This window comes from Zonotrichia albicollis, chromosome 3 (assembly GCF_047830755.1).
Source record: "Zonotrichia albicollis isolate bZonAlb1 chromosome 3, bZonAlb1.hap1, whole genome shotgun sequence".
In the NCBI taxonomy this organism is placed as follows: Eukaryota; Metazoa; Chordata; class Aves; order Passeriformes; family Passerellidae; genus Zonotrichia; species Zonotrichia albicollis.
The window spans coordinates 34,043,997-34,068,844 of NC_133821.1; the positions used below are offsets into that span (position 1 = coordinate 34,043,997).

At 38.9% G+C, this 24,848-nt stretch overlaps 1 protein-coding gene across 3 annotated transcripts in view; it reads right to left on the bottom strand.

Moving 5' to 3' along the window:
* Positions 1 to 24,848, bottom strand: part of HHAT (hedgehog acyltransferase) — a 148,345-nt gene that overhangs the window by 36,635 nt on the left and 86,862 nt on the right. For 2 of the 3 annotated variants that reach the window (XM_074537125.1, XM_074537127.1), the window contains exon 11: positions 21,925 to 22,069. In XM_074537125.1, coding sequence (XP_074393226.1) covers positions 21,925 to 22,069 — 145 coding nt within the window. Of the gene's footprint in view, positions 1 to 6,574; positions 6,666 to 21,924; positions 22,070 to 24,848 lie in introns of all 3 variants that reach the window. The other variant, XM_074537126.1, reaches the window with a different exon arrangement.

Sequence of the window (24,848 nt, forward strand, 5' to 3'; positions counted from 1 at the left end):
ATGACTAATGCTAAGGATGGCAGAGAAGGTATCAGAAAAAAGGTTACAAAAAAGAGATAAGGAAGAAAAGGGAGGAAGTACCTGCAGGATAGGCAGGTAAGGACATAGCTTAGGACAGGGTATAAGGAAATGGTCTGTACAAAGGGAAAAGGAAAGTGGGAATGAAAACAGAAAAGGAGACAAAGATGAAATTAAAAGTCTAAAAAGCAGATATTTGAGCCAGAATAAAGAAGAAAATTGAACTGTGTGTCAACATCCATACACTGCACACACCTTAGAGGTACAAGTAAGAGTTTCAGCCTAGATGCCTTTGCACATAATTTGTACTGTTTTGTTGCATTTGTTAAGACTAAGCTAATCCTCTCTGTATTGTTCCCAATTGAAATTAGAAGCAACTTTTAAAAATGTTGAACAAAGCACTAGAAGACAGATAAGCCTTTTATCTGTCATACTCAGCTGCCAGCCTCACCACACAACCACATTTCATTGTTCCAGCAGTTCAAGTAAATCTAAAAGCTGAACTCAAATCTCAGAAACCAAAAATCTATCACAGCACCAGAGACCATGAAAATATATGAGTATGAGAAGCAAGTTGGAGCTTTTCCAATCTGCTCCAGACTGTTATACAGAGTGGTTCTGCAACAACAGTTTTTCACTTGTGATTAATTTTAAACAATAGATCTGAGCCTGTGCAAGAGTTACTTATCTAGTTCATGCTGGATGTTCCTGACAAAATGCATAAGGGAGAGTTAAAAAAAAAAAAGTCCCTCTAAAAATGAAAAGATATGCTTTGGAAGTGAATCCTCTGCCTGCCTCTGCTTACAGCACCACAGAACAACACAATCTGCCTGCACTGGATTTCTCTCTGCTGAAACTAAAACCTTCCAAAGCTAACCAACAAATCCTGTTTGAAGTAACCTCTTCATAAAGCACACTATGCAAGGACTTGTGAAGGTACTCTAGGACTATAGACTACAATTTAGGTCAGAAGGGTCTCTTATCTTCTCTCAGTGCCATCACCACCAGTTTAGGTTGCTCTGGGCTTTGTCAGCAGAGCTCCACTACCTCTCAGGCCAATCTGTTCTGAAACTTTTCCCCCGGAAATTTAATTGCATATTCCCTTTTTGCAACTTGTGACTTTTGCCTTTTGTCCTTATTATTATTGCAACCCTAGGATGACTCTGTTCCTGTCTTATCCATATCCTCCCCTTAGATATTTGAGAGAGCAGAAAGATCCCCTCAAGCCTGAAATTTTGCATGTGCCCCTGAGATAGAGTTTCTGCTTTCAGAGTGTTACACCACGTGAACATTTTCAATTTTCTTGTCAAAAGCATTTTGCAATCAGCAGACCCTGGTGTCACCTGCTGCTTGGGGATGCAGCCCCAGCCCTGCCCTGCCATCTGTGTGCAGGGAGAGCAAGGACAGCGTGCCCAGGAGCCCCACAGCACACACACTCAGGTATGGGCTTGGTTTGGATAGAAGCTTAATTACATTAGCCCAAATAAGTCATTCAGCAAAACCCTTCCAGCAGACAGCCAAGAAACACGCCCTTGAATACAAACTCATCCCTTCAGAGCTGATCCTGAATAGGAATTAAGAAGAATTAAAAATGCTTCAGATCTTACAGACACCAGTCTGAAATGGCAGTTGTCTAGATGGCTGGTGGGATTTTGTCACTGTCACAATTTCATGGCCATCCTCAACCTCACCATTCATACAAAGCTAATGTGATACAGTTCTGACTCATCATTACTTTTTTATATACTTGAAATCTCAGTAGCTCCCAGCAGCAACTAATTGCTTATTAATTCCACTACAGAAGATGCTGTAAGGGATTTATAGTAATTAATAGAAGCTAATCTCCTTTCTCCCCTGAATTATCACTCCTACACATGAACTAATGAAGCAGTGAGTGACCCCCAAGCTCCAGAACTGCAAATACAAAGCTGAATTCTGTGCTACCTTTTCCATGGTCCTCAGGAAAGGTACTTGTTTTGTGCATGACAGAAATACAAAACAGTGCTTTCTCTTTTGAAAAAGAAGCCAAGACAGGACATTGCATCCATCAATTCTTCATCCATCACCTTCCTGTCACTTTTCAATTTATTTCTGTCACTGGGAGGAAAGGTGTGTAAATGCAGCTCACAATCATGAACCCTGGTGACTATTTATAACTGCAACACACTCCACTGCTAATCCTCTACAATACCAGATTTATTTACTTTTGCAATAAAACTGAGATTCACAGAATTGGCTGCATTTGCTGGGCATTCTTAACTCTGTACTGTACACATTTTTTCGGTGCACTTATGATTAGCAGGACAGGGAGCAGTGGAAATGCAGCTCTCCTTTGTCTGCTTGGTCCAGCCTGTGACCCATCCTTGCTAACACACCCAATGCTTCTCCACTGACACTCCAGAGTATCCAAGAGCTACATGACAAACCTCCAAGATGCCAAATGAGTTTAGCCCCCTTCCAAACCACAAGCCAATTTTTCCTAAATGATGAAAAAGTAGCTGCAGAGCAGTCAGACTCATTTTAATGGAGAGCAGCTGTAAATGCTGGCATGTATAATTACTAAAGGAATGCCACAAATATTTAGATAACAAAAACTACAAACAACTTCTGTGATGACAAAGGTAAGAGTGATAAGCAGCCATGATTTAAAACAAACTAATTATGTCCAATAAATCCATTCTCTTTCTGGAAAAAGAACATAGAAAATTTACTAAATCTGGTCATGAGCAAAACATGCTGGGATGGAGTGCAGCTGCAGAAATGTCAAACTATCCTCACAAGGTTATACTTGACATTCTGGAGGAAATGCAAACAACAAAACTTGGAAGAAGAATTCCTAAATGTCCTTAAAGAACTATAATCAGTTGTTGCAGGTCAAAACTACACCAAATAGCAGGATGGTGGGAAGAGCAACAGGAAAGCGAATTTTGCCTCTTAAACTTTGCCATTAACTGAAGGAAATAAATGACAGGCACTCCAAAATTCAGACGTTGATACAGTGTTCTGGAGCAATCTAACACAGTAATAATCACATTGTTACACAAAATTGTATGGCTGATTCTTCTCTGCTGCTTCTTTTGAGTTATGGAATGAAATCTTGTCCTTCAATGCAAGTCCTACTTCAGCTTCAATAAAGTTTCATCCATGCATTTTAATTTGAAATGCCAGGGGAAAAAAACCCAGATTTTGACAGATTTTTAACACAGTTTAATCTGGGTGGGGGGAGGGGAACCAAAGACCAAACAAATCTACTGTATTACCATGGGCGTTGATTTGTGTAGCTACAGGGCTTCTTCAATACTTCACCAAAAGTCAGAATGTTGTTTCCTTTAGAAAAATGTATTTGCCCTCTGTCTAAGTGGCAGAAATATATTTCTAATGTGGAAATTTTCTAATTTCTGATATTTCTAATGAAATATATTTCAAAACATATGGGTTTTCAGAAATTGTAACTTGTCCACCCCTCACTCACATTTAACATTGTCAAGCTATTTTTTCACTTGCTGAAGCATCTGGGATATCTATGAACAACAGTTCTGTGTCTCCTTTGGTGTTACAGGGTAAAAACTCACTGTTGGGCTGAAAAGCTCTGTGCCATGTCTCCAGCAAGCTGCTTTCTCCTCCCCTTTCAAGGGAAAAATGCCGTGCTATCAGAACTAGATTAAAAGAAAGCACAGCTCAGTTGCCAATGAAGCAGTGCACATTTATGTTCTGGAGGCCAAAATGGAGAGGCTTTCTGCTCAGTAACACTGACCAGGAATATGCTATTCTGTACTAATTCTGGCACTTTAAATTGAAGATCCCTTAGCTTGGAATTTTGCCACTACTTTTCTACACAGATGAGCTGTAATAATCACTGAAATTAGAAGCATTGCAACAGAATGATTATTTTAAGAAACAGAAATTTGGTAGCATGACAAATTAAGAGATAAATCCAGAAAACTAATCACCGTCATAAAGGAAAAAGATGAATTCTTGGAATAAGTCCATAACATTTCAGATAAGTTATCAGGAAACAGCAAGGTGCCCTGTGAACTCACCTTTGGCCACCACTCCCCATGAGACACAGAGGGCACTGCTAAGGCAGGAGGTTACAGCCACCAGAATTGAACCAAACACAAAACCAACAAAATTTAAAAAGCAGCTCCAGCACATCAAATTCAAAAAAAGTTATGTACAAAATTTCCCCAGGGCATCTTATAAAACACTTTCAGCTTTTTAACACTCCTTTCCTCTGTTTGAAAACTTGAGCATTAAGAAATTTTTCAGACAATATTCAAGGGAAACTTCTACCTGACTGAAACACACAGGTAATTTCAGACATCTGATCAACCCTGAAAAGCTGCTGTGTATAAATTAGTGTGTGGTAGGTACCTCATGAGTTTTCCCTCATTTTATGGTAAGTAAAAGGAAAAATGGCAGAGCCATTTCAGTTTAAGGTTTTGTGTGTTTATAAACATATGCATCTATTTAGATCATGGTTACATCAGTGCTAAAATTCAATGCCTATTAATATTGCTTTTCCTAAATAAAACTGCAGATTAATAATGGTCTAATGAAAAGGTATGTTTTCAGTTCCTTTCAATTAAGTAAAAGCAGCAATGACCATGTGAGCACTGCTACTCTAGCTCAGTACAACTGATGCCAACAATGGCATAACCAAATCTGTTCCTAAACTGTTCAGCATAAACCAAAATGTTCAATCAGCCTCTCTGTACAAAAACTCTGGGACTGTCACAAGAGCTTCTTCAAAACCAAGCACTGGACTACTCTCATAAAGTAAATTTGCTTTATCTTCTTCACCTGAAATTAGCCTACAATAAAATGATGTCAGGCAAACATTTCCCCCCCTCCATTAGTCAATGATAAGACAGTTGTACTCAAACCAATTCTGCATGGGTTGATATTTCAATTTAAAACATGGAAACTTTGAAATCACCCCATTGCAACTGGGGCCACACCACATCACAGGGTTGTGAATGAAATATTAACAGCACATTCTGCAGCACCACTGAACATGTGGGCATATTAGTTTGAAGATTTCACACTGGTGCTGTTTGCTTCAATGAAACAAATTTGGTGAGGAATGAGATTTATAATTTCAGCTGCTAAAAAATTATCAGCTTCTTCAAGCAGCCATCAAAGAACTAATGATGTCCTGTAATTTCTTACATGGTGAGGAAACACTCACTTCCCAACAGAAACAGGGTGAATGATGAAAGTAATACAAAGCACTAATGCCATCTTCAACAGATACTGTACCAATCCAACAGAGTTAAAAATCTGAGTAAGCTATTTGTGCTTCACACAAAAATCCTCCCTATAACATCTATAGATACTTGGTATCACCTCTGAGAATGAAATTCATTATACTGAAATCTCCTTTTGTGCTTCTTAAATCCCTTTACTGATTTACTTCCTCCTGAATACATTATCTAAAAAATAATGCCAGTAGTGCCAAATAAGTAATTTCATTATTCATTTGTATGCTATTCAGCCTCTTCAGGCAGTTTGCTCTTCAATGTCCTCAAACTATTCTGATTCTTTGGTTTCAAGGAGATATTTAGGGTGATACTGGGACTAGGAGGGCTGACCCATAGAAGTCATGATATCCTAAACAGATCTGTGGCAGCTACTGCAGAGCAATATTCCTGTCAGCCTGCCAGTCCGCCAAGAGTGATGGAGCACCCATCACACATCCTCTAGCCAGAGTGAATCCTGATGCCTTTCAACAGACACGAGGAAAATCCAAAACCGTCAAAGGGGCAATCCATTAAACAATTTAAAAAAATAAAAGTAGTCATAAAGTAATCAAGCCTTTAATTCTTACCTGGGAATGACTTTGGAAAATGATTTCAAATGACTAAAATATGACCAAAAAGAACAAAATAAGGGCAATTTGCCTCTTTTATGCCTTGCAAGTAGAGTTCCTGCTAAACACAGAGCTCCACTAATGTCTTGTGGTATTTTAGTAAAATGTAGGTGTTGATGAAGTCAAACTCATGAATGTTTTTCTTGAGTCAGCTCTGCTAATAATAATGATAATAAAGTCTCAACCCACTAGTTGGTTTATTTGTTCAGGGAATTAGGGAGAGAACATACAGGGAGGAACATTGTTAAGGACATTACCTGTTTGTAAAAATCTGAGATGACTGAATATGGCTTAGATTTTACTCCAGATGACACTATTTGTAGGCAAGGCCTTTTTCATTTCTTCTAAGGGTTTTGATTTTTTTTAAAGGAAAATTAAAGAGAAATGCATCTAAAAGGTGTTATACTTTATGATGTTCCTCTTCAAAATGGTGGACTAGCAGAGAAAAAGTCATTCTGCACATGATAAATGAGTATTTTTTGGTTTAGAAATCAAGGAAAAGAACAAATTATCAGAGGCAGCACAGCCAGAGTGAGTGGACTTTACATCTTTCCTAGGCCTTAGCTGGACTTCATTAAATTACAGTAGAATCTATTGCATCCTGCAATCTTCAGCCTGCTGAAAACTGCTGTAATTTGTTCCAAATTTCTGCAGAAAATGAAAAAGATTTACAGCTGTTCTAACCTCTATCACCAAGGAAAAAGTTGTCTTCATTACTGGAGAGTCCAAAAAGCTGTTTGTCTCCTGTCCATCCAACTTCTTTTAAGAGAAAAACCTGGACAAGAAAAACACTGTTTCCAGCATGTGAGCTTTGATTGCTAAGTCCCTCTAACAAAAACCCCCAAGAAAAAGCCAGAAATTCTACTCTGTGGAATTCCAGTTTGTGTGAGCTGCCCTCCAGTGCCAAGGCCAGGCACCTCACTGGAGGGATCCTCAGCAGCTGTGGCAGTGCCAGCCACACAAGCTAATGCAGCCACAGGCAGAGGTCAATCTGAACTCTGCTTATACAAATCAAAAATGTTGGTCTGCATTACATTTTTAAGCAGGTATAATTTATTCATTCAACACAATGTGCTCTTGCAGCCAGTTGCTAATCCCACTGGCACCTTGCACTGCACAAAATGCCATCCCTGTTCCTCCTGCTACTTTGCAAGGGGACTTTCTGCTCCTCAAGCCAGCCCAGTAAGAGGAACTGGACAACAGCTTTTCTCCAGAAAAGAGTGAGAGCCTATGCAAAAGCCACGGAGGAAATCTGCAAAGATGGAGTAGGTTCAATGCAGGTCTCTCTTTAAGGTTTATTTTGCATAAATTTGCGTTGTGGAGAAATTGGCTGGATCTGCCTTGCTTCCATTTCTCTTTTTTTGGTCCTCCCTCATAGTCATTGGCTTCTTTTCATCTCCATTGGAGCTTGAGAAGGAGTTGAGAATACAGCTCCATTTCTTCAGAACAGCAGTCAAAAGAATACTAATTAGTGTTTGTCTTTTGTTGTTCTCACAATTTAGTTGTAGTTAAGCCAAAATATCTGAGACCTTTGTCAACAGCAGAGGAGTGCAGAGACCCAACACATATTTGTAAGATAAAGAAATAATGACTTCTTTCTCAGTTTTACAAGAGAAATTAAATCCCGCTCTTTCTGGGAGGTATAACATTATGCACCATCAAGTATTTCCCAGCATTTATGTCCTGCCCTGTGCACAAGGACATTCACTGCAGTCACTGTCAGCACCACATTCACTGATCTCATTTGCAATGGCTCTCACTGTAATGAAAGCTTTTGCTGTCCTGAACTCTCCAGACCTGGTCCACTCCCTCTGCATTTCTGCCTTGAACATCTGGTTCTGGCAGCTACCATGATGCCTGGGACCACAAGAATGCTGGCCTTCAAGAGTGACCATGTACTAAATCTTGGTCTGACCCAATGGTGAAAGAATATTTGCACTTTTTAAAAGACTATTGAGTGTCTTCAGTGACAGCTTGGTTGTAAAACTTGAATGAGTCCCATCTAACTAACAAATACTGCTTTCTCTGTTTCTCTGAATGCTCATCCAAGGAAAATGAGCACAGACCCTCCATGGTTAGCATGAAACTCCTCCTCTTGACTGGAAAGGTGAGCCACTAGTAGTGTATCACATGGCTGGTCTGATGCAAAATATTAACTACACAGCTCAAATTATACCCATTATGTCTTCATGGAGGGAGGATTTAATGAATAGGACCCAGAACTGCTGATTTCTCCATCTATTTGTGTCACTAATTTAATATGCAACACTGGCCAAATCACATTTTGAAGATTGTATTAAACTGGTCACAATAGTGTTGACACACCTCAGTGAACACTGTGAGGGCTTTAGGCATGTGGACACTAAAAATGCACCCATACAGCAGTCTTCTCTCATAGAATTTTGAGTCAAATAATGGTAAGAGGCTTTCTGGGGGCTACTGATGGTTTTACCCTGAGGGTCTTGGTGACCCTTGTTTTGGCTCTATGTGCTGACTTACAGGGCACTTTCCTGTACCAGTCCTGCAGATCTCCTGTTACATCTGATGAAATGGTAACACTCTGGGTAAGAAAATGATGGAAAAGAGAATCTCATTTTGCTAGGATATATTTATCCTGAGTTGGAATACAATAAACTAGAGTGACACTGCTTTTGCTACTCTAACTGATATACAAACCCCCATGTAAATTCTCCTCCAGGCACATCCAGATGGGATGGACATTTTTCTGGACATTTTTCACAGCTTTTATGAAAGCTGCTGTGGTCTCAAGTGACCAAACTATTGACAAGAGCAGGAGTTCAGTCTCCAAGCTTTTTCCACTCCTAGAGAAATCTGCAGACCCACCATGATATTGCTGAGTTTGTGTTAACAACAGCAACTTTCTCCAATCCCTTCTTCCCAGTTGTATATCAGAGGCACAGAAAAAACTATCAGGTGGTACAAACTGTCAGGTGCTCCTGACCTGGAAAAATATAAAGTGAAGCAAAGGTGAAAGTCTGTATGTACTATTAGCAGCTCTCCAGAGTCTTTCAGCATTTCATTTTTCCACATTGGTACACGTTGACAGTTCTTAAAACATTTAAACATGCCATTTGGCCAGAACAGTGCAAATTGTCACCTGTCTCAATGCTGGGTGAAGAATAAGATATCCACAAGTTGGACTTCAGATGTGATGAATAGTGCCCCTGTGTTAAAGATTATGTTGTTGCAAATATAGGATTGAATTTCCTTTTTGCTGCAGTAAAATGTACTTGAAGCAGTGTTTATACACAGCAGTGAATGCATATATGTATACATATATATATATACACATATATACATATATATACATATATATATGTGTATGCATGTATGTATATATATATATATGTAACATTCTAAACTGTGTTCAGCAGACATGCTAGAAAAAGGATCACTGTTTTAATCATTTTAAAACAAAGATAATAGTTAATAGCAACTGGGACAACATTAAGATTCTCTGATAAACTGGTTTTCAACTATTTACATGCAAACTATTTGTTAAATAGAAGACACCTTCACTATAAATAATAGACATAGGGACTGGCAGAGCATTATAGTCAGAAGATTCAAGTTTAAAACTTTTTTCAATTATTTGCAAACTACTTCTCACTGCAGAATACATATTAACCTGCAGGTAATGGAACAGTATACCTACAGTTTTCCTTCAATGTTAAGGACTGCTAAAGAAGATGTTTTTCCTTCTGAACAATACAACTACTTCAGTAACACCTTGCTACTATTTTTCAAGAGCAAAAAAACCCTCTTCAACAACAACACTCCACACAAGTACAAGGATTTGAGATTGTGTTCAATCTAGATGCAAGATAAATCTTTATTCACACATAAAAGTCCCACCATAGGGAGAGTTTTTATGGATATTTTAGTATAATACAGAAGTCATTCTTCTCCAAGGATTGTTTTACAGCCTAAGTTAGAATTTGCAGATGGATTATTATATTTGATTGAGGGCTTAGCTGTGGGTCTAATAAAAACCACATGAAAGAGGGCAGAAGGGATAAAAATCAATAGTCCAGTGTTCTTACATGGCTGGGAGGATGGATGCTAACAACACAAAAAACTTATTGTGTTAGTTACCAGTTTTTGGTGCAAGCTGCAAAAATAAGGAAGTAGCTTTAAAAGAAAAATCAATTATGAATCAGTTATTAACAACAGAGCATTTTTTCTGCTTAAGCTGCCTAAACAGAGGCTGGGCTCTGTAGCTTCAAGTGACTCACACCATTTATTGCATGCCCTCAGAATGGGCAGGAATACACAAGTTTGGCAGCTTGACAGAGATTTGTGGAAAATCTCTGTCAGGTATCTCAACAAGTGTCAGAAATAAAATGGATCTTGTTAAAGCATGGATAGCCAAGGCATTTGTAACAGGCTTTTAAGCTAACCTTAAGCAGTGAAAATTCAACACCTACAAACACTGCCACAAGCCACCAGGTCACTACTGGGCTTCAGTACATGCTCACCTTAGATAAGGAAATCTAGAAGCAATAAATGAGAAATGAAAAAGATAAAATGGAAGACAGTGTATTAAATAAAAATATCCTAGTATTTGAAATCCATTACTTTCTTGGAAGAAACATTCTTGAGGAATTTCTCTGCTCTGAAAATTGTCATTATTTCACTGCAGATTGAATTGCAAGCATTAGATGTAATTTGTAACAGTAACTGGAAATTCTTATGATGATCTCTGACTGGCTTTAAGGCATTAATATTTCTTGCATTTATTTAGCCTAATATCTCAGGTACATTCTGTTACTCAAAGATGGGTGTATATGCACTAACAGAAAATTGTATATTTTTGAGATTATTAAATCAATTCTGGGAACTGTTCCATTTAGTATTCTAATTCTATCTGATCTCACAGAGCTCAGGTAGAGCCAAAGCATGCACTTCATGTATCCAAATGGTCATCAGGAGTCACCCCCAGGACAGCACTGGAGAGCACTGTACCCCAGGGGTGCAGCCCCTGCAGGAGACAGAAGCAAGGTTTCAGGAGACAACAGATATCTCTCCATTTTCTCACGGGAAGACAGTGCCCAAAGAGATTAAAAACTAAGCAGAGCCACATGCTTCCTTGCTTATCCATCCTTTACAGGTACCACACTAAGCAGTGAGATTATCAGTGACTGGTGTAGCACTGAGGGAAAAAATGCAGCTGTTTAGGGAGGAGACACATTTCTGCCTCATGTGCTTCCCTGGGGACAGCAGAGCCGTGTGTCCCACCATATGGTGCTGCTTCTCATTGGGTTTGATAATGCTCACACAGAGTTTGCTGCATTCCAAGTTCAGCATGAACTCAAATCACAGCTCTGCAGAGTTCCACGTCTTTGCTGGCTGGTGCAAAGTGCATGAAGAAAATATGTCCCAGCATGCAATTTAGTAGTAAATGGAATGACATGAGATAGAAGTAATTTTACAGAACTGCCAGCACTTAGAAGGGTGTAAGTCTATAAATTTTATTGAACACGAATACAAGGTTTTGCTGCCTTCCTCTTAAAAAAGCCCAAACAAACACTAAACAAACCCTCCCCCAAAACCCAACAGTCAAGACAAGGCTGAAACAACTCATTTTTTTCTGGGTTCTTGTACTTTTAGCTTCTCTTTTCTTTAAAGCAGCAGCTATTTAAAGATGGCTGAAATAAATTCATTCAGAGATTAAAAAGAAAAAATGCTAAAATAGTCTGAGACAACAATTTTTGCTTGTTTACCTAGATGAAATTATAAGCAAAACAGTATTAGTGTAAAAATGCAGCAGAACTGTGCTATAGCATAGTAAAAATCTTCTCAGACTTCCTCAGTAAGAAAAATAAGCTCTTAACTGCTTTTCATGCCTGTGCACAGGGAACACTAGTTTTAGGAACAGATCAGCCTCCTCTGTGGCCCATGCATCTTTACAAGAGGATTGTTCTCACCTCTGACTTCACTGGTAGAGGTGCAAGAACCAGAATGAACACTGCTAGAATTCTCAATCTCAAGCTGATATGCAGGGCTGGCATTTGGGGCAAAAACAAAAAGGTGTCTTTTTTTTTTTTTGCTATAACTTGAGAAAATTTGATCTAGCAGGCTCCAAGTTGCAGTAACTGTGGAATACCACAATGCTGTTTTAACACTATTTTCAGGAAATAAGCAACTTAGAAAGTTGTCATGAAAGTCTCAATGATTGCAAAGATAAATACAGCTGGTGTTCCAGTTCCTGCTGTGAGAAGGTTACTTTCTGTGTGTAGGAACTGTTCTCTCAAAAAGCATTTGTTAAAAAAAGTGCGAGTCAGGACTAGCTCAAATCTGAGGACAAATGAAAGGGGCTGAGAGACAAAAGAAGCAGGATTCAATGACAAGACAGAAGTAGCACCTACAAGACTCCTGGAAATTCCTGAGTACAGGAAAAGAAAAAGATTACATCATTCCTCAGAAAACTTTTCTTGATTATTGCAGGTATTAGCAGAAATAATGTCTCTTACTAATCATGACACCACAACCATGAGTTCATTTATGTATAAATTTCCCAATAAGCACAGGGACCACAGTACTTGAAGTATTCTATACCCAGCTATGTGACTTTGGGCTACTGTGAGGCTTTTGATATGTATGGCAAAAATACAGGGGAATGAGAAGGCAAAGCTGAATTACCCACTGATGAGCAGCTATGAGGTCATGGCAATTTTAACCTTTTTGACAGAAAAATTGGTCTTCTTCTTTTTATGTAAATGCTATGTTTAAGGCAGAAAGAGTCCACACATTCAAACTGCTTCAGCCTCTGAAACACTATGCTAAACCAGCACATGCTGACTTGCCACACCAGCAGGGCAAGTGTGTTTGGGGGCATCATGTTGCCACCTGCAAGGTTCCATCTGTAAGATGGACTTGGCCAAACTACTACAACAATTGCTTATCAGACCATACTGTACTTCACTAGCAACATCACAACAATTTGAAAAAGGTTGTATGAACCTTGCCAAAGTCATTGAAAATCTGGGGGCATTTTGCCTGTGATCAGCAAAGCTCACAAAGTAGCTTTTGTATTTTTACGTTGTATTTTTACGTTGTATTTTTATGAAAGAGCTGCAAATTGACAAGAAGGCAGCACAATGTAGGAACAACTCCCCATTTTCTGTGTGCAGAGTAGCTTATTTAGTTCTGTAAGTCAGATACAGCACAATGGACAACAGGGAACTCTATGTGCAGTCATAGTGTGCACTGCCCTACATTTTCTTCACTTGCACATGCACTATGTAAAGCTTTAATTAGATAAAAGCTTCAATAAGCCTTTAAAGCTTATTAAATAAATAAATAAAGGCTTTAATAAGATATATGAAATATAGGTTATTTATGACTGATTCTGTCCTTGGAATCATATTGATCCCAGCAGATATGTCTGCACATATTCTGGAACTTTCTAGACAGGAAGATCTTTCTGCATTGATTTGGTTACAAAATCAGGTCCTAAGAATCTAAAGACAAATGGTTAACTATTGAGATTAAACAGCAAGAGTTGAATTTAAACATAGCAGTGCTCCAACAATTTTCACATAGAACAGTCTCAAACAAACATGATTCAACAGAAAATGGCAGAGCACACTTTACTGTTTCAACTCTGAAGAAAATGCCCCCAAAAATATGTGAATATTTACTTTTATACAGCTGTCATCCTTTGGGAGATACAGAAGGAAAAATACCCAAATATTGCCTCCTTATTGCTGCAGACCAAAATTAATTTTTCTTGGTATTTTGCCAGTTCACATCCCAATGAACTGCACCCACCAAGCAAGGTCACATAAATGATTGTGAAAACAAGTTTCCTTTGTGCATGAAGAAGAATGAATCACTTAGAAAAATGTGACATCTTCAGTAATACTTCTGCCACTATGCAATATTACTCTAAATTACACAATTCATCAATACAATGTTCATAAATGTATTTTTGGAAAAAATCACCCTAAGTAAGTTTCTGCATAACACAGCAAGTGGGATTTCTCAGTGAAAGTGAAAATCTGGAGGAATAATGTTGGAACCCAGGGCACAGGAAACATTTCTCTGCCTGTCCTGAGAAGTCCTGATCCCCAGGGGAACACTGCTTTTAACCTTTGTCCATGGAGAAAGCTTACAAGACTTTGGGATGAATTAGAATCTATGAGTGTGTCAAACAGATAGTACTGTCGTTTGTTACAGGGTGAAAAACTTACAGTTTTGGGTTTTTAGTATGGAGGTAGATGGAAGACAAGATGGAGGATTTTGGGTGTTGTCTGATCTCCTTCTTGTTCTTCATCTACTCCCTTTTCTGCAGTGTTGGTGGCACAGACGATTTGGTTAAAAAGCGCCACAATGCAGATGTTGCGTGAACAGACAAATAATTAGTTACTGGTAGAAAGGTAGAAATAAAATACATTCTAAGAGTTAATTGTACAAAATAGTTTTAAAAGACTTTGAACCTGTGTGTCTTGTGACTTTTGGTGCCTTTCTCTTCATACACTAAGTCTGGTATGTAGACAGTGTGCTGAACTGTTGATAAGAGAAAAATAAACAGCAATCTGAAGATCAAAAAAACCAAAAGTCTTGTTCATCTCTCAATCCTGGCACAGAACTTTTTTAGGCGTCTCCCCATCAGGGCAATCCTCAGGGGGAGTTTCCACAGAACAAGAATGCTGTAAGGCCATATGCCAGCTACTCTACAACAGAATTTTCCACACCAAAACAAGGGCCATCTGAAACTCTGGATTGCCAATAAGCAGCCCTCCTTTTTCGTTCAGCTGCAAAGAAATTTGAACAATGACTTTGCAAGAGATGCATAGAATAGACAGTGAACTATCACACACTCACAGGGACGCCACAGCTGACAGGTTTTGTGGATTCCTTTGAGTTCCTCTGCTGCATGATTTCATTCCTCCTGCACCTTTAAGCCCCTTCACAGCTAGATAATTACATTATCATTGCAACCAATTTCAGAAGTTGTTACAAGCAATATGGCTCCTAAGACATTGTTGTATATTATCTGGCAAGACCTCAGAGCTAAAATGTTCAACTAAACCCTGCTGGATAATGAGTTCTAACTACTTTGCTCCTCAGCCTCTTCCCTCAGCCTTTAAAATGTGCTAAATGTATGACCTAATCTGACCAGCAGCACTGAGTTTCGAAGGATGAACTGATTATCCTGAGGCCTTCTACCTACACTGCCTGCATGTGAGGCATACAGGCAACAACTTATCTGATGGGAAGACATGATCTTGCAAGAGCCAGACTCGAACATACAACCACCAATACAGGAATCTCTCACCTTTTTTTGTTAATGACATCTCACGCAGCAGTGGAGCTGCACAATAACTAACTCATAGTTTTTAAACTATTTAAATGTTGAATTTAGGCATCTCTACTACTAATACAGAAATGAGTTTTTGTAAAGCCACAACCTAATTTTACTGTCTTCACAACCAAGGGCAAAACTTCGAAAGGCAACAATAGGTCAGGACAATGCCTTGAAAGATGCTGATAGCACTGCAATTCTCAACTCATGAACAAAGTGATTTCCATAGAATGAAACAAATAGAGACTGTTGGAATAATTTTCAGTCCTGTGTTAGATACAATGTCATTATCAGTCTGCATCATTTTATTTTAATATCATAAGATAATGGTCCACTGTTTCTGCCAAAGTAAGCCAAAAAATCCACATTTAGGCATGTTACATCAAATATGTTACACCAAACTCTTTGCTCCACTCATACCTCTGAATCTTGTATGCCATGATTGTGGAAATTCCCATTTGCAAATCAGTGCCTAAGATGCCCTGAAACACAATCGGAGATTGCTGTGCTGCACAGCTGGGGAGAAGTCCAAAGGCTTTCTCCCTCTGTAAAGTAGGCAAGGTGCTAATGAGAACATCTTTTCTTTTCCCTATAAATTAATCAATTATCTGAATTCTGATTAGCATAGGATCTTATTTTGCTTCAAAGCAAGCCAAAAAGGGAAAACTGGAAGCAAAATAAAGGCATCGCCATCTTCATTTAGTGAACAAATATTAGACCTGGAGAAATAAATTTTAGTTTTGCTTTAAACATCTCTAATTGCTGATAAACTGCCTAATGAAAATAGGGCTTGGAATGGGTCTGGAGGCAATTAAGAGATTACCTCTACATCATGATGACATCAGTATTTTCTGCTCTGCTGGACAGATTTTTTTCTACCTGGAGGCCATTCCCTGAAGTTGGCAAGCCAACAGTTTATCTAGGTAATGTCATATAATTATAGAATATCCAGAGCTGGAAGTGGAAGGGACCCATAAGGATCACCAAAATGCAAGTACTTGCTATATTTTACAGGGATTTTTCCCTCCTCCTCACCCACTGGTGATCAGAACATCTCGGTAAAATTTAATTTGCAGAAACTTTTAAGTATCCATTTCTTCCCTCAATACTTATCTCTCAAAACATAGCAATATCATTTATTCAGGATCATGGCTCTAGACTTCCAATTATGTTGTTGTATTTCCTTCTTCCTAATTGTCAGCTTACTGCTTTTTTAAACTGCAGTAACCAAAAGTGCACATATTTTAACTTTAGCCTTCAGAACTTCACGTAGGACAAGAGCATTTATGCATTTTGCACTGCTGTCAATGCATCTTTGCACAAGGTCTATTTTTGCTGTAGGTGTACAATGCTGTTGATGCAGGAAGTTCACAATCTGGTAGAGCAGTCAGACATCCTTCCCTGCAGGACTTCTGCCCAGCCAGCCATTCTGTACCCCTGCAGTAAATCACTCCTAAGTGAGGGTGAAATTCACTCTTTGCTGGATGTCTACTAAAGGACAACTTCTCAAAGGTTGGGTGTTCAATCTAATCTAAACTAGGCTGCACAAAATGCCCCTGAACGCAGTGAAGAGTGACAGTGCATCTCATCCCATGCTAAGACAGATGTACATGGGCAGAACTGCCCTCCAGAGAGGTACTCCTCACAATTTGACAAGGTAAATTGGATAGCTAAAGTACTGGCTTACAGTTAAGTTAAATCACGGCTGTCCAATTTTCAGACAGCTGTTCAAAGTAAAATACACCTGAAATGCACCAAGTGCTCTCCTCAGTGATCTGGACACTGTTCCTGGTAAACCAGAAATAGACCAGGAAGAATTTCAGACTTTTATCACCCAATACACTTATGTCCCCTCCCAGTCCAATGCCTTCATCCATGCTTGATAAAATATTTCAGTCTCTTAACCAAAAGCACTGAACAGTGCTGGTTGCAGGGGTGAGCCCTTCCAAAGAGAACCTTTCTTGTTGGAGCATCTCATTTTGAAGTGAAGCATTACTGAATTATGGAGAATACAGGATTAAAATTGGTTTGTTACACAGAAGATATTTCTCCCACTTCCTTACTAAACATGTGACACTGTTCCTCATGAGAAAATTTTTGCTAAGAAAGATCAAAGTAAATGCTTGCTATAGGAACTTTTTTCTTTGCACATAACAGGGCCAAATTACATTTTAGAAACAAGCACTAAGGCTGGTCTGAACAGAAAGAACAGAAAGATTTTTCAGAACAAAATTAAAAACAAATATTCATACACACAAGACACACAGACCTCTGCTCTCATAATTTTGCACCAGTGATTTTAAGGATGCACAAAATTATTTTTAAAGCCAGATACATTTAATCTATTTTTCACAAGAGGAAACAAAAAAAAATACTAAAGAATACATGCTCAGGTATTAACTCCCCTTGTTTGTGGTACAGGAATTGTGGAAAACACTGCCAAAGCACTTCAAAACAAGTATCAGTCAAACAAGAATCCCAGGAAACTTCATCTAAATCCTGTTCTTCAAATGCAATTCACAAACCTTTGATAACAAAGGTATCCCACTTGCATGGCTCTCCTTGAACTGACTGTGCTGGCCCTGAGGTTTAAGTGCTTTCATATCCATATCTTTTCTTCTCCGCTTTCCAAAACTGTAGAGATTTTTGATAATTCTCAGTCTTTGCAAAAGAACAGAGTAGATCCTCTCCAGTAACTAAAGAGCAAAACTAGAAGTGCATTTCTTACATCTTAAGCTTCAGTAAAACTTTCCTTTAAGAGCTGGTTGGTTTAAATTTGCATCACTGTCACACACATGCTAGCAGGAAGCTGCTCCTTAGTGTTCTGTTTTTCAGCATTATACAAGAGAACTGATAATTTCTGACTATGAAGTGCTGTAGGCTGGGCATTTAGGGCCTTACAATACTGATATTCTGAGGTTCATTTACTTGCCAGACATGAAAATGCCACACACAACATCTTACGTTGCACCTAAACCTGCAGATCAGATTTCTACTCTGAGATGTATTTTATTGCTGGAATTTAGCATATATGTTCTTGTCTACTTTTTAGTGATCTACAAATGCCAATTACATTTACAAACTGTGAAGTACACATCTGTTCTTCTATTTTTTTCCTACCCATATATGTACAGATCTTTATTGACATAATTCTGTGGGATTTGAACAAAAGAAAGGAACTGACTAGTCTTTGCAGCTGATAGTGCACAGGTGGGCAGTTTTGTTTCCACATCTCTCTGTTCCTGACCTTAGAGGGATTTAATGTCACACTAGTGCTGCAGAGCCCTCTGCCACCTCAGTCAGCCAATCTCAAGTCCTGCTGGGGGGTTCCTGAGAATGTAGAGATGTCCTGCCAATGCCAATGTCTATTCTCTGGCTTTAGAGTGGTGCAAAACCCTGCTTAGGTTTCCTAAACCAAGGTAAATTTCGAAGAGATCAAAGAGCTTTTAAATAGAGAACATTATTTCTAATATTTTAACCTGAACTTCACAGAATATCTTCTTTCTTCTTGACCCAAAGCTAACAATTACTGACTCAAAGCAACTAGATACATATTTAGCAGATCTCAGTAGCCTACTGGACATTGTAACATTGCTTTGTCTACGAAGTGAAATGACTCAGATTTGGGTATTACACACAAAAGAGCTCTGGGGGTCCTTTGCCAGATTTCTAGACTATTTTTCTCAAGTCAATGACAGAATATAAACATCTGTTCTAATTAAAGCTCTACAGAATCGTAATGTACAAAAGAAAATCTTAATTCTTGGGAACTTTATATTGCTTGCATCACACCAGAAATGAAGTACAAAGATAAAAACCCACACAAATGCCCTCCTGCCTAACAGAACACCCACTCACCACCACCACCCTTAGTTCTAACAAGTCAAGCATACCCCCAACTGAATTTTTATAAGGTGAAGGCAAAAGCTTGAGTGCAAGCCAAGTAGCTAGATCATCTCATCTGTTCTTGGGCTGACAAAGGAATGATCAAAGAGTACATATTTGTAGTGTTTAGTTTAGTCTGTAAATATTGATGAATTGGATTCACCAGAACAGTGCAGACTACAAACAAATTTACCTAACTTTAGCTTTTAACATTGTACACTGCAAATGTAGATTTTTATTGTCTCTCTTACAGACCAGCACTTAAATTTAGTTGAAACTGAAGACGAAGTTTTGAATAGTCCTGGATTTGATTGGCCTTCAATCATTGAACGGCTTGAGTTGGAAGGGATCTTAAAGACCACCCAGTTCCAGCCCCTGCCATGGGCAGGGACTCCTCCCACTAGACCAGGTTACTCAGAGATCCATTTAGCCTTACTATGGACACTTCCAGGGATGGGGCATCCACAACTTCTCTGGACAACCTGTTCCAGAGCCTCCCCAGCATTGCAGGGAAGAATTTCTTCCTAGTACCTAACCTAAATTTACCCTCTTTCAGTTTGAAGCCATTCCCCCTTGTCCTGTCACTACAGGTTCTTGTAAAAAGTCCCTCTCCATCATTCTTGTAGTCTCCATTCAGGTACTGGAAGGCCACAGTTAAGTCACCCCAAAAGCCTTCTCTTCTCCAGGCTGAACAATCCCAATTCTCTCAGCATTTCCTCACAGGAAAGGTGCTCCATCCCTCTAATCTCAGCTGCCTCCTCTGGACTCTCGCCAACAGGTCCCTGTCCTTCCTGTGCTGGGGACCCCAGAGCTGGGCACGGCACTGCAGGAGGGGTCTCACCAGAGGGGAGCAGAGAGGCAGAATCCCCTTCCTTGGCCTGCTGCCCAGGCTCCTTTTGATGTAGCCCAAAGCACATTTGGCTCTCTGGGCTGCCAGTGAACATTGCTGGGCCATGTCCAGCTTTCATCCACCAGCACCCCAAGTCTCTCACTGCAGAGCTGCTCTTGGTTTGTTCATCCCCAGCCTGGAGTGACACCCATTTGCTCCACAGTAAGAAAACCACAATGGATCAGGTGTGTAGATGCAACAAATTTTTTGTGGATGTTTCAGTTTATACATGGGAGTTGTCAGAACAACAATGCAGTTAAACAACCTACGCACAGGCATCTGAGTGATCAAATACTAGAGGCATGCAAAGCTCACAAAGCTGAACACTGAGACACTGAGATTTCTACTGGTGGAGCATGAGCCGTGCTAAGCAAAAGCTTTTATGTTCTAAAAATAAAGTTAATTTGATTAAAACATTATGGAAACAAAGATGCAAATGACTAAACTAATTTCCTATTCCTGTCTTAGATGACTGGTACCTAATCCTTAAGTAACTCTTTGTATTCAAGTGCAGGAGGAATGGACTAAAGAACTAACCCCCCCCCAAGAAAAAAAAAGCAAACCTTGAAAAACAATCAATAATTGATTGATTCTGTTTTAATTAAATATTGTTATACTTCATAAAACATTATCCTTCATCAGTTGCAAACCCCTGCAAAACCAGTAACCCTTCTAACAAGGAAGGCATACTTGATATATATTTTCATTTAATATACAGATTGCATTATGGAAGTAATTTGTATGGGGCTATAAGGCTGAGATAGGTAACTTCACTAATCCTTTTTTTTTCTTTTAATAAATAAGAAGAGATGTTCAAATTTACTTTCAACTTTTTCTCTCAGCTTATTTTCTACTATTGGCCAACTAACTGGAAGGAAACAATTTAAGAGAAAACAAAGCCTTTCAAAAAACAGAAAACAAGCATTTTATGCTTTGAAGAGCAAAATCAGGTACTCCCTCTTTCCTTCCCAGCATTAACAAAAAGCTTCACTATATTTCATGCTAAAAATGTCCCTTTCTTCAAGCTCTTTGAATGGTTTTTCTCCTTTAGTTCAGAAGATAAATCCCTCCACTCATATAGATAACTTACTCTTTAAGAGTTTCACTATTTTGGGATGCTTAAGTAGGATCTTGGAACTCCAGAGGTGATTTCTAACCATTGAAAGGAACAAGAGGAGAAAACACTGCAATAGACAGTGGTGGTCTTTTTAAAAGAACACTTCTAGGCACAGAAGCCTATTAGTACTTCCCTCTTGAGGAAGCAATATTCCTCTACAAGATCTTCATTTGCCTGGCAGCAGTAAGAACCTAAAAAGAAAACTGGTCCTACTTACACTGACCTCTGGCAAAACAATTAAAGCTCACTCTGTCTCCTGAGTCATCTCAGAGCACGTCCCATACTGCTTATTCAGCAGCACCACAGGCTGACACTGTCACCCAAGTTCTCCTGTCCCCACACTTGTCCTCAATAGTCAGCAGGTCCCCAGCCTGAAATCACATTCACTACCAAAAAAAGCCATGAATGCTTGTTCAATTATGCTGTATTATGCAGATCTTACCCACTAGCCATCCACAGAATGTATGGGGTTGGCTTTAATACACCTATCCTTACAGACAGGTGTGAAATGCAGAGTGGGGAAAAAATTCAGCTCGGTAACTTGTCGCACATTTATTACTTGATCTTCAGTAATTTCTCTTGTCAGAGAAGCCTGACAGCCCTCCTTCTAGGCTTGAATGGGAGAAAAGCAATGTTTCTTTGTAGTCATGCAGCCTGCAGAGTTATTTGAATTTTCCCAGATTTTTTGATAGTTTTGACCAGAAAAAAATTAACTCCCAGTTAGTGCACTGAGAGACAAACCTGGCTCAGCCCACCCAAGGTAACATTTGGAACATTCTGTTATCTAGAAAGCACATAAAAAATAAACTTACCTTCCATAAAGATCCTGTTCCAGTAGATTTTTCCAACTTGATTTCCTCCAAGAAATATTAGATTTGATAAAATCAGCATTGAAGTGCTAACAGATGCTAGGACAGCATGAAGTCGACGACGAAATCTTGGCGAGAAGAAACGTTCCTGAGAGGCAAAACAAAAGGTGCACATGAAGTTAACAATCCCTGCAAATCTTCAAGCAGCACTACAAAAAGATATTGCCATTATAACAAACAACTTTCATACAGAAGTTCAACTCCTTATGGAACAGATCCCCAAGATTTTAAAAAATCTAACAGAACCTCTCACCAACGCCATTTGAGTAAAGCTTCCTGATTAAAAGCAGTCTTGAATCATAGTTATGGCTGGAAGTGACCTCTGAAGGATCAAAGCAGGGTCAGCTAGAGAAGGCTGCTCAGGGGTTTGTTTGGTTTTTGAATATCTGTTTGGGTTTTGAATATCCCCAGTGATGCAGACTGCCCAACCTCACTGGGCAACTCCTCACAATAAAAGAGATTTTTTTGTGTTTAAATGTATTTTTTTATGTTGAAATTGGATTTCAGTCTGTGCCCCTTGCCTTTTGTCCTGTCACTGAGTACCACTTAGAAAAGCCTGTAGTTGGGTATTTATACACATGGCTAAGATTCCTCTGAGCCCTCCCGCTCCAGGCTGAACAGTCCCAGCTCTCTCAGCTTCTGCTCTTACAGCAGAGGTTTCAGTCCCTTTACTCTCAGACCCTTGGCTGGACTCACTCCAGCACGTCCATGTCCCTGGTTGGGGAGCCCAGAACAGGACACAGTTCCATACATTCAGTGGATTAATTCTTATTTTACAAAATATGCTCCTGGATGAATTTTTGCTGACGGATGTGAACAGTAGCAATGTTCTAGGGTGGGTGATACTTCCAATAGGATCCAGTATAGAGTAAAACCCTTCAGCGCACAGCAAACAGCACCAAACAACTTCAGAAGTCATTAATCCTCTGGTTCATTAATAAGACATCACTGAAAGATTCTAGGATCAGATTAGATCTGGTTATAGAAATGACTCTTAACAAATAGATACCTCTAAAAAAAGGTTCACATACACATGCAATCTCAAATTTTCTTTTCAGCGCAAATGTTACTGCTCATGTTTAAGAAGCGTAATTATCCAGATTTTGGTACTGTTGTCCCAATGACACAAATAAAGGAGATCTCTCTCTACTAGTTTACATTTTTCTGAATCTGTATTTTGCATTATCACCTGAGGTGTGAGTGCAGCATGGGGACTGCAAGAACATGGTAAAAGAAGGATGAAGGAGTTTTAGCTTCCTCCATTATTCAGTTGCTAGAGGTAAATTTAAAGAACATTTACAGCACTTCACCAAGAAATATTGTCTCATTACTACACAAGGAAAAATATCCTGTACATTATGGCCCCAGGCTGAAAGCCTCTGTACATGGTGCCTGAATCTTTACAAAATCTTTACAAAAGATTGAATGCTTTGTGCGAAGTGATGACCATTTTCCAGGGCATGGAAAATAAGGGAAGTATCAGGGACTGCTCAGCATTCATCTCATAAATGGTGATGTTGCAGAAAGCAAAGTCTTGTGACTGCAGTACCAAAAAAAACCCCAAAAAAGTCAGTAATTAATCTTTAATAGCTACAGGCAGACCAGAATTCATGCTCAGATACCTGAAACAATATAAACACATGCTCAAAACACACCTAAAAATACATTTCTAGACAATTAAATTGCTTCTTCTGTAAGCATCAAAACAAATGTTTCAAGTGCTAGATTATAGAGACAAATCTTCAAATAAATGACAGTTACAGGCATCGAAATACAATTTCAAAATATTACTGCAAAGTAATCTCAGGGAAATTGAACGTTAGCCTTGGTCAGAGCTATATCTAGTATATGAGTCAAGCTGAGTCAGCACAAGAATGAAGACAGATAAGGTTTAAGGACAAGTGCTCCATATCAGTCAGTATGTACAACAGAGCAATAGCCAATCTTCCACACAATGCTATGAAGAATAGTCATGAATGAAAACAGAGACTGAGATTTTTCTCTGAAAATTCTGGATGAAAACTAGGGCATGATAGGAAGAGAATATAAAAATTATATAAATATTCACAGTCACAAACAATTGAGTTAGTGAAAGAACTTTTTCCCTTCCAGTACTTCACATCTCCAAAGCTATCCAAGGACTTCCAATACCTTCTCCTTCTGTTCACACACACACAGAGGACAGCTTAAGTTTGTCCCTTCTGAAAGGCATACTTTCAATGTATGGTCCCACATACGAAAAATGTATGTCTTCTCAGAATGTGTAAGTGTAGGCACACAGAGAAAACATTTGAAATCTTGTTATGAAATCCATGTTAACAGCAAAGTTTAAAAAAGGACAAGTTATGATCATGGTAGCTCAAATTAAGCTACAGCTCAAATAGGGCATTTTCTATCATCAGATCTACCTTTCACTCTCCCTTTGCCTATCAAACTTACTTGTCAAATCTAAGGAAAAACAAGTTAAAAACAACTTACTTAAAAAGTTTTAATTAAGAAAGGTAAAAAATCCTCTGCTAAACAACAGAAAGAGTTGGAGATGGACAACCCATCAGACAGCTGGTGTTTAACTGCATTTTCCATCAAGGTAATGACCAGACTTGTTAAGTTTCTAAAGTTTGCCTGTTTTACAACTCAAAGCAGTACAACTAAAACAACATAAATAGCCAAAAAAGCTCTGCTACCTTTTTTTGTTTTAATGAGTAGAGTTACTAAAAAAACAAACTGTCACATATAGTACATCACCTTTTACAGAAGTGCTGCACATTAAACAAGGCAAGTTAAATGTAGTATAGACCATAAAAGCCCTTAGCCATTTATAAGGTATAAAGGAGCAGTTTATGACAGACATAGTTTAGACAAGCACT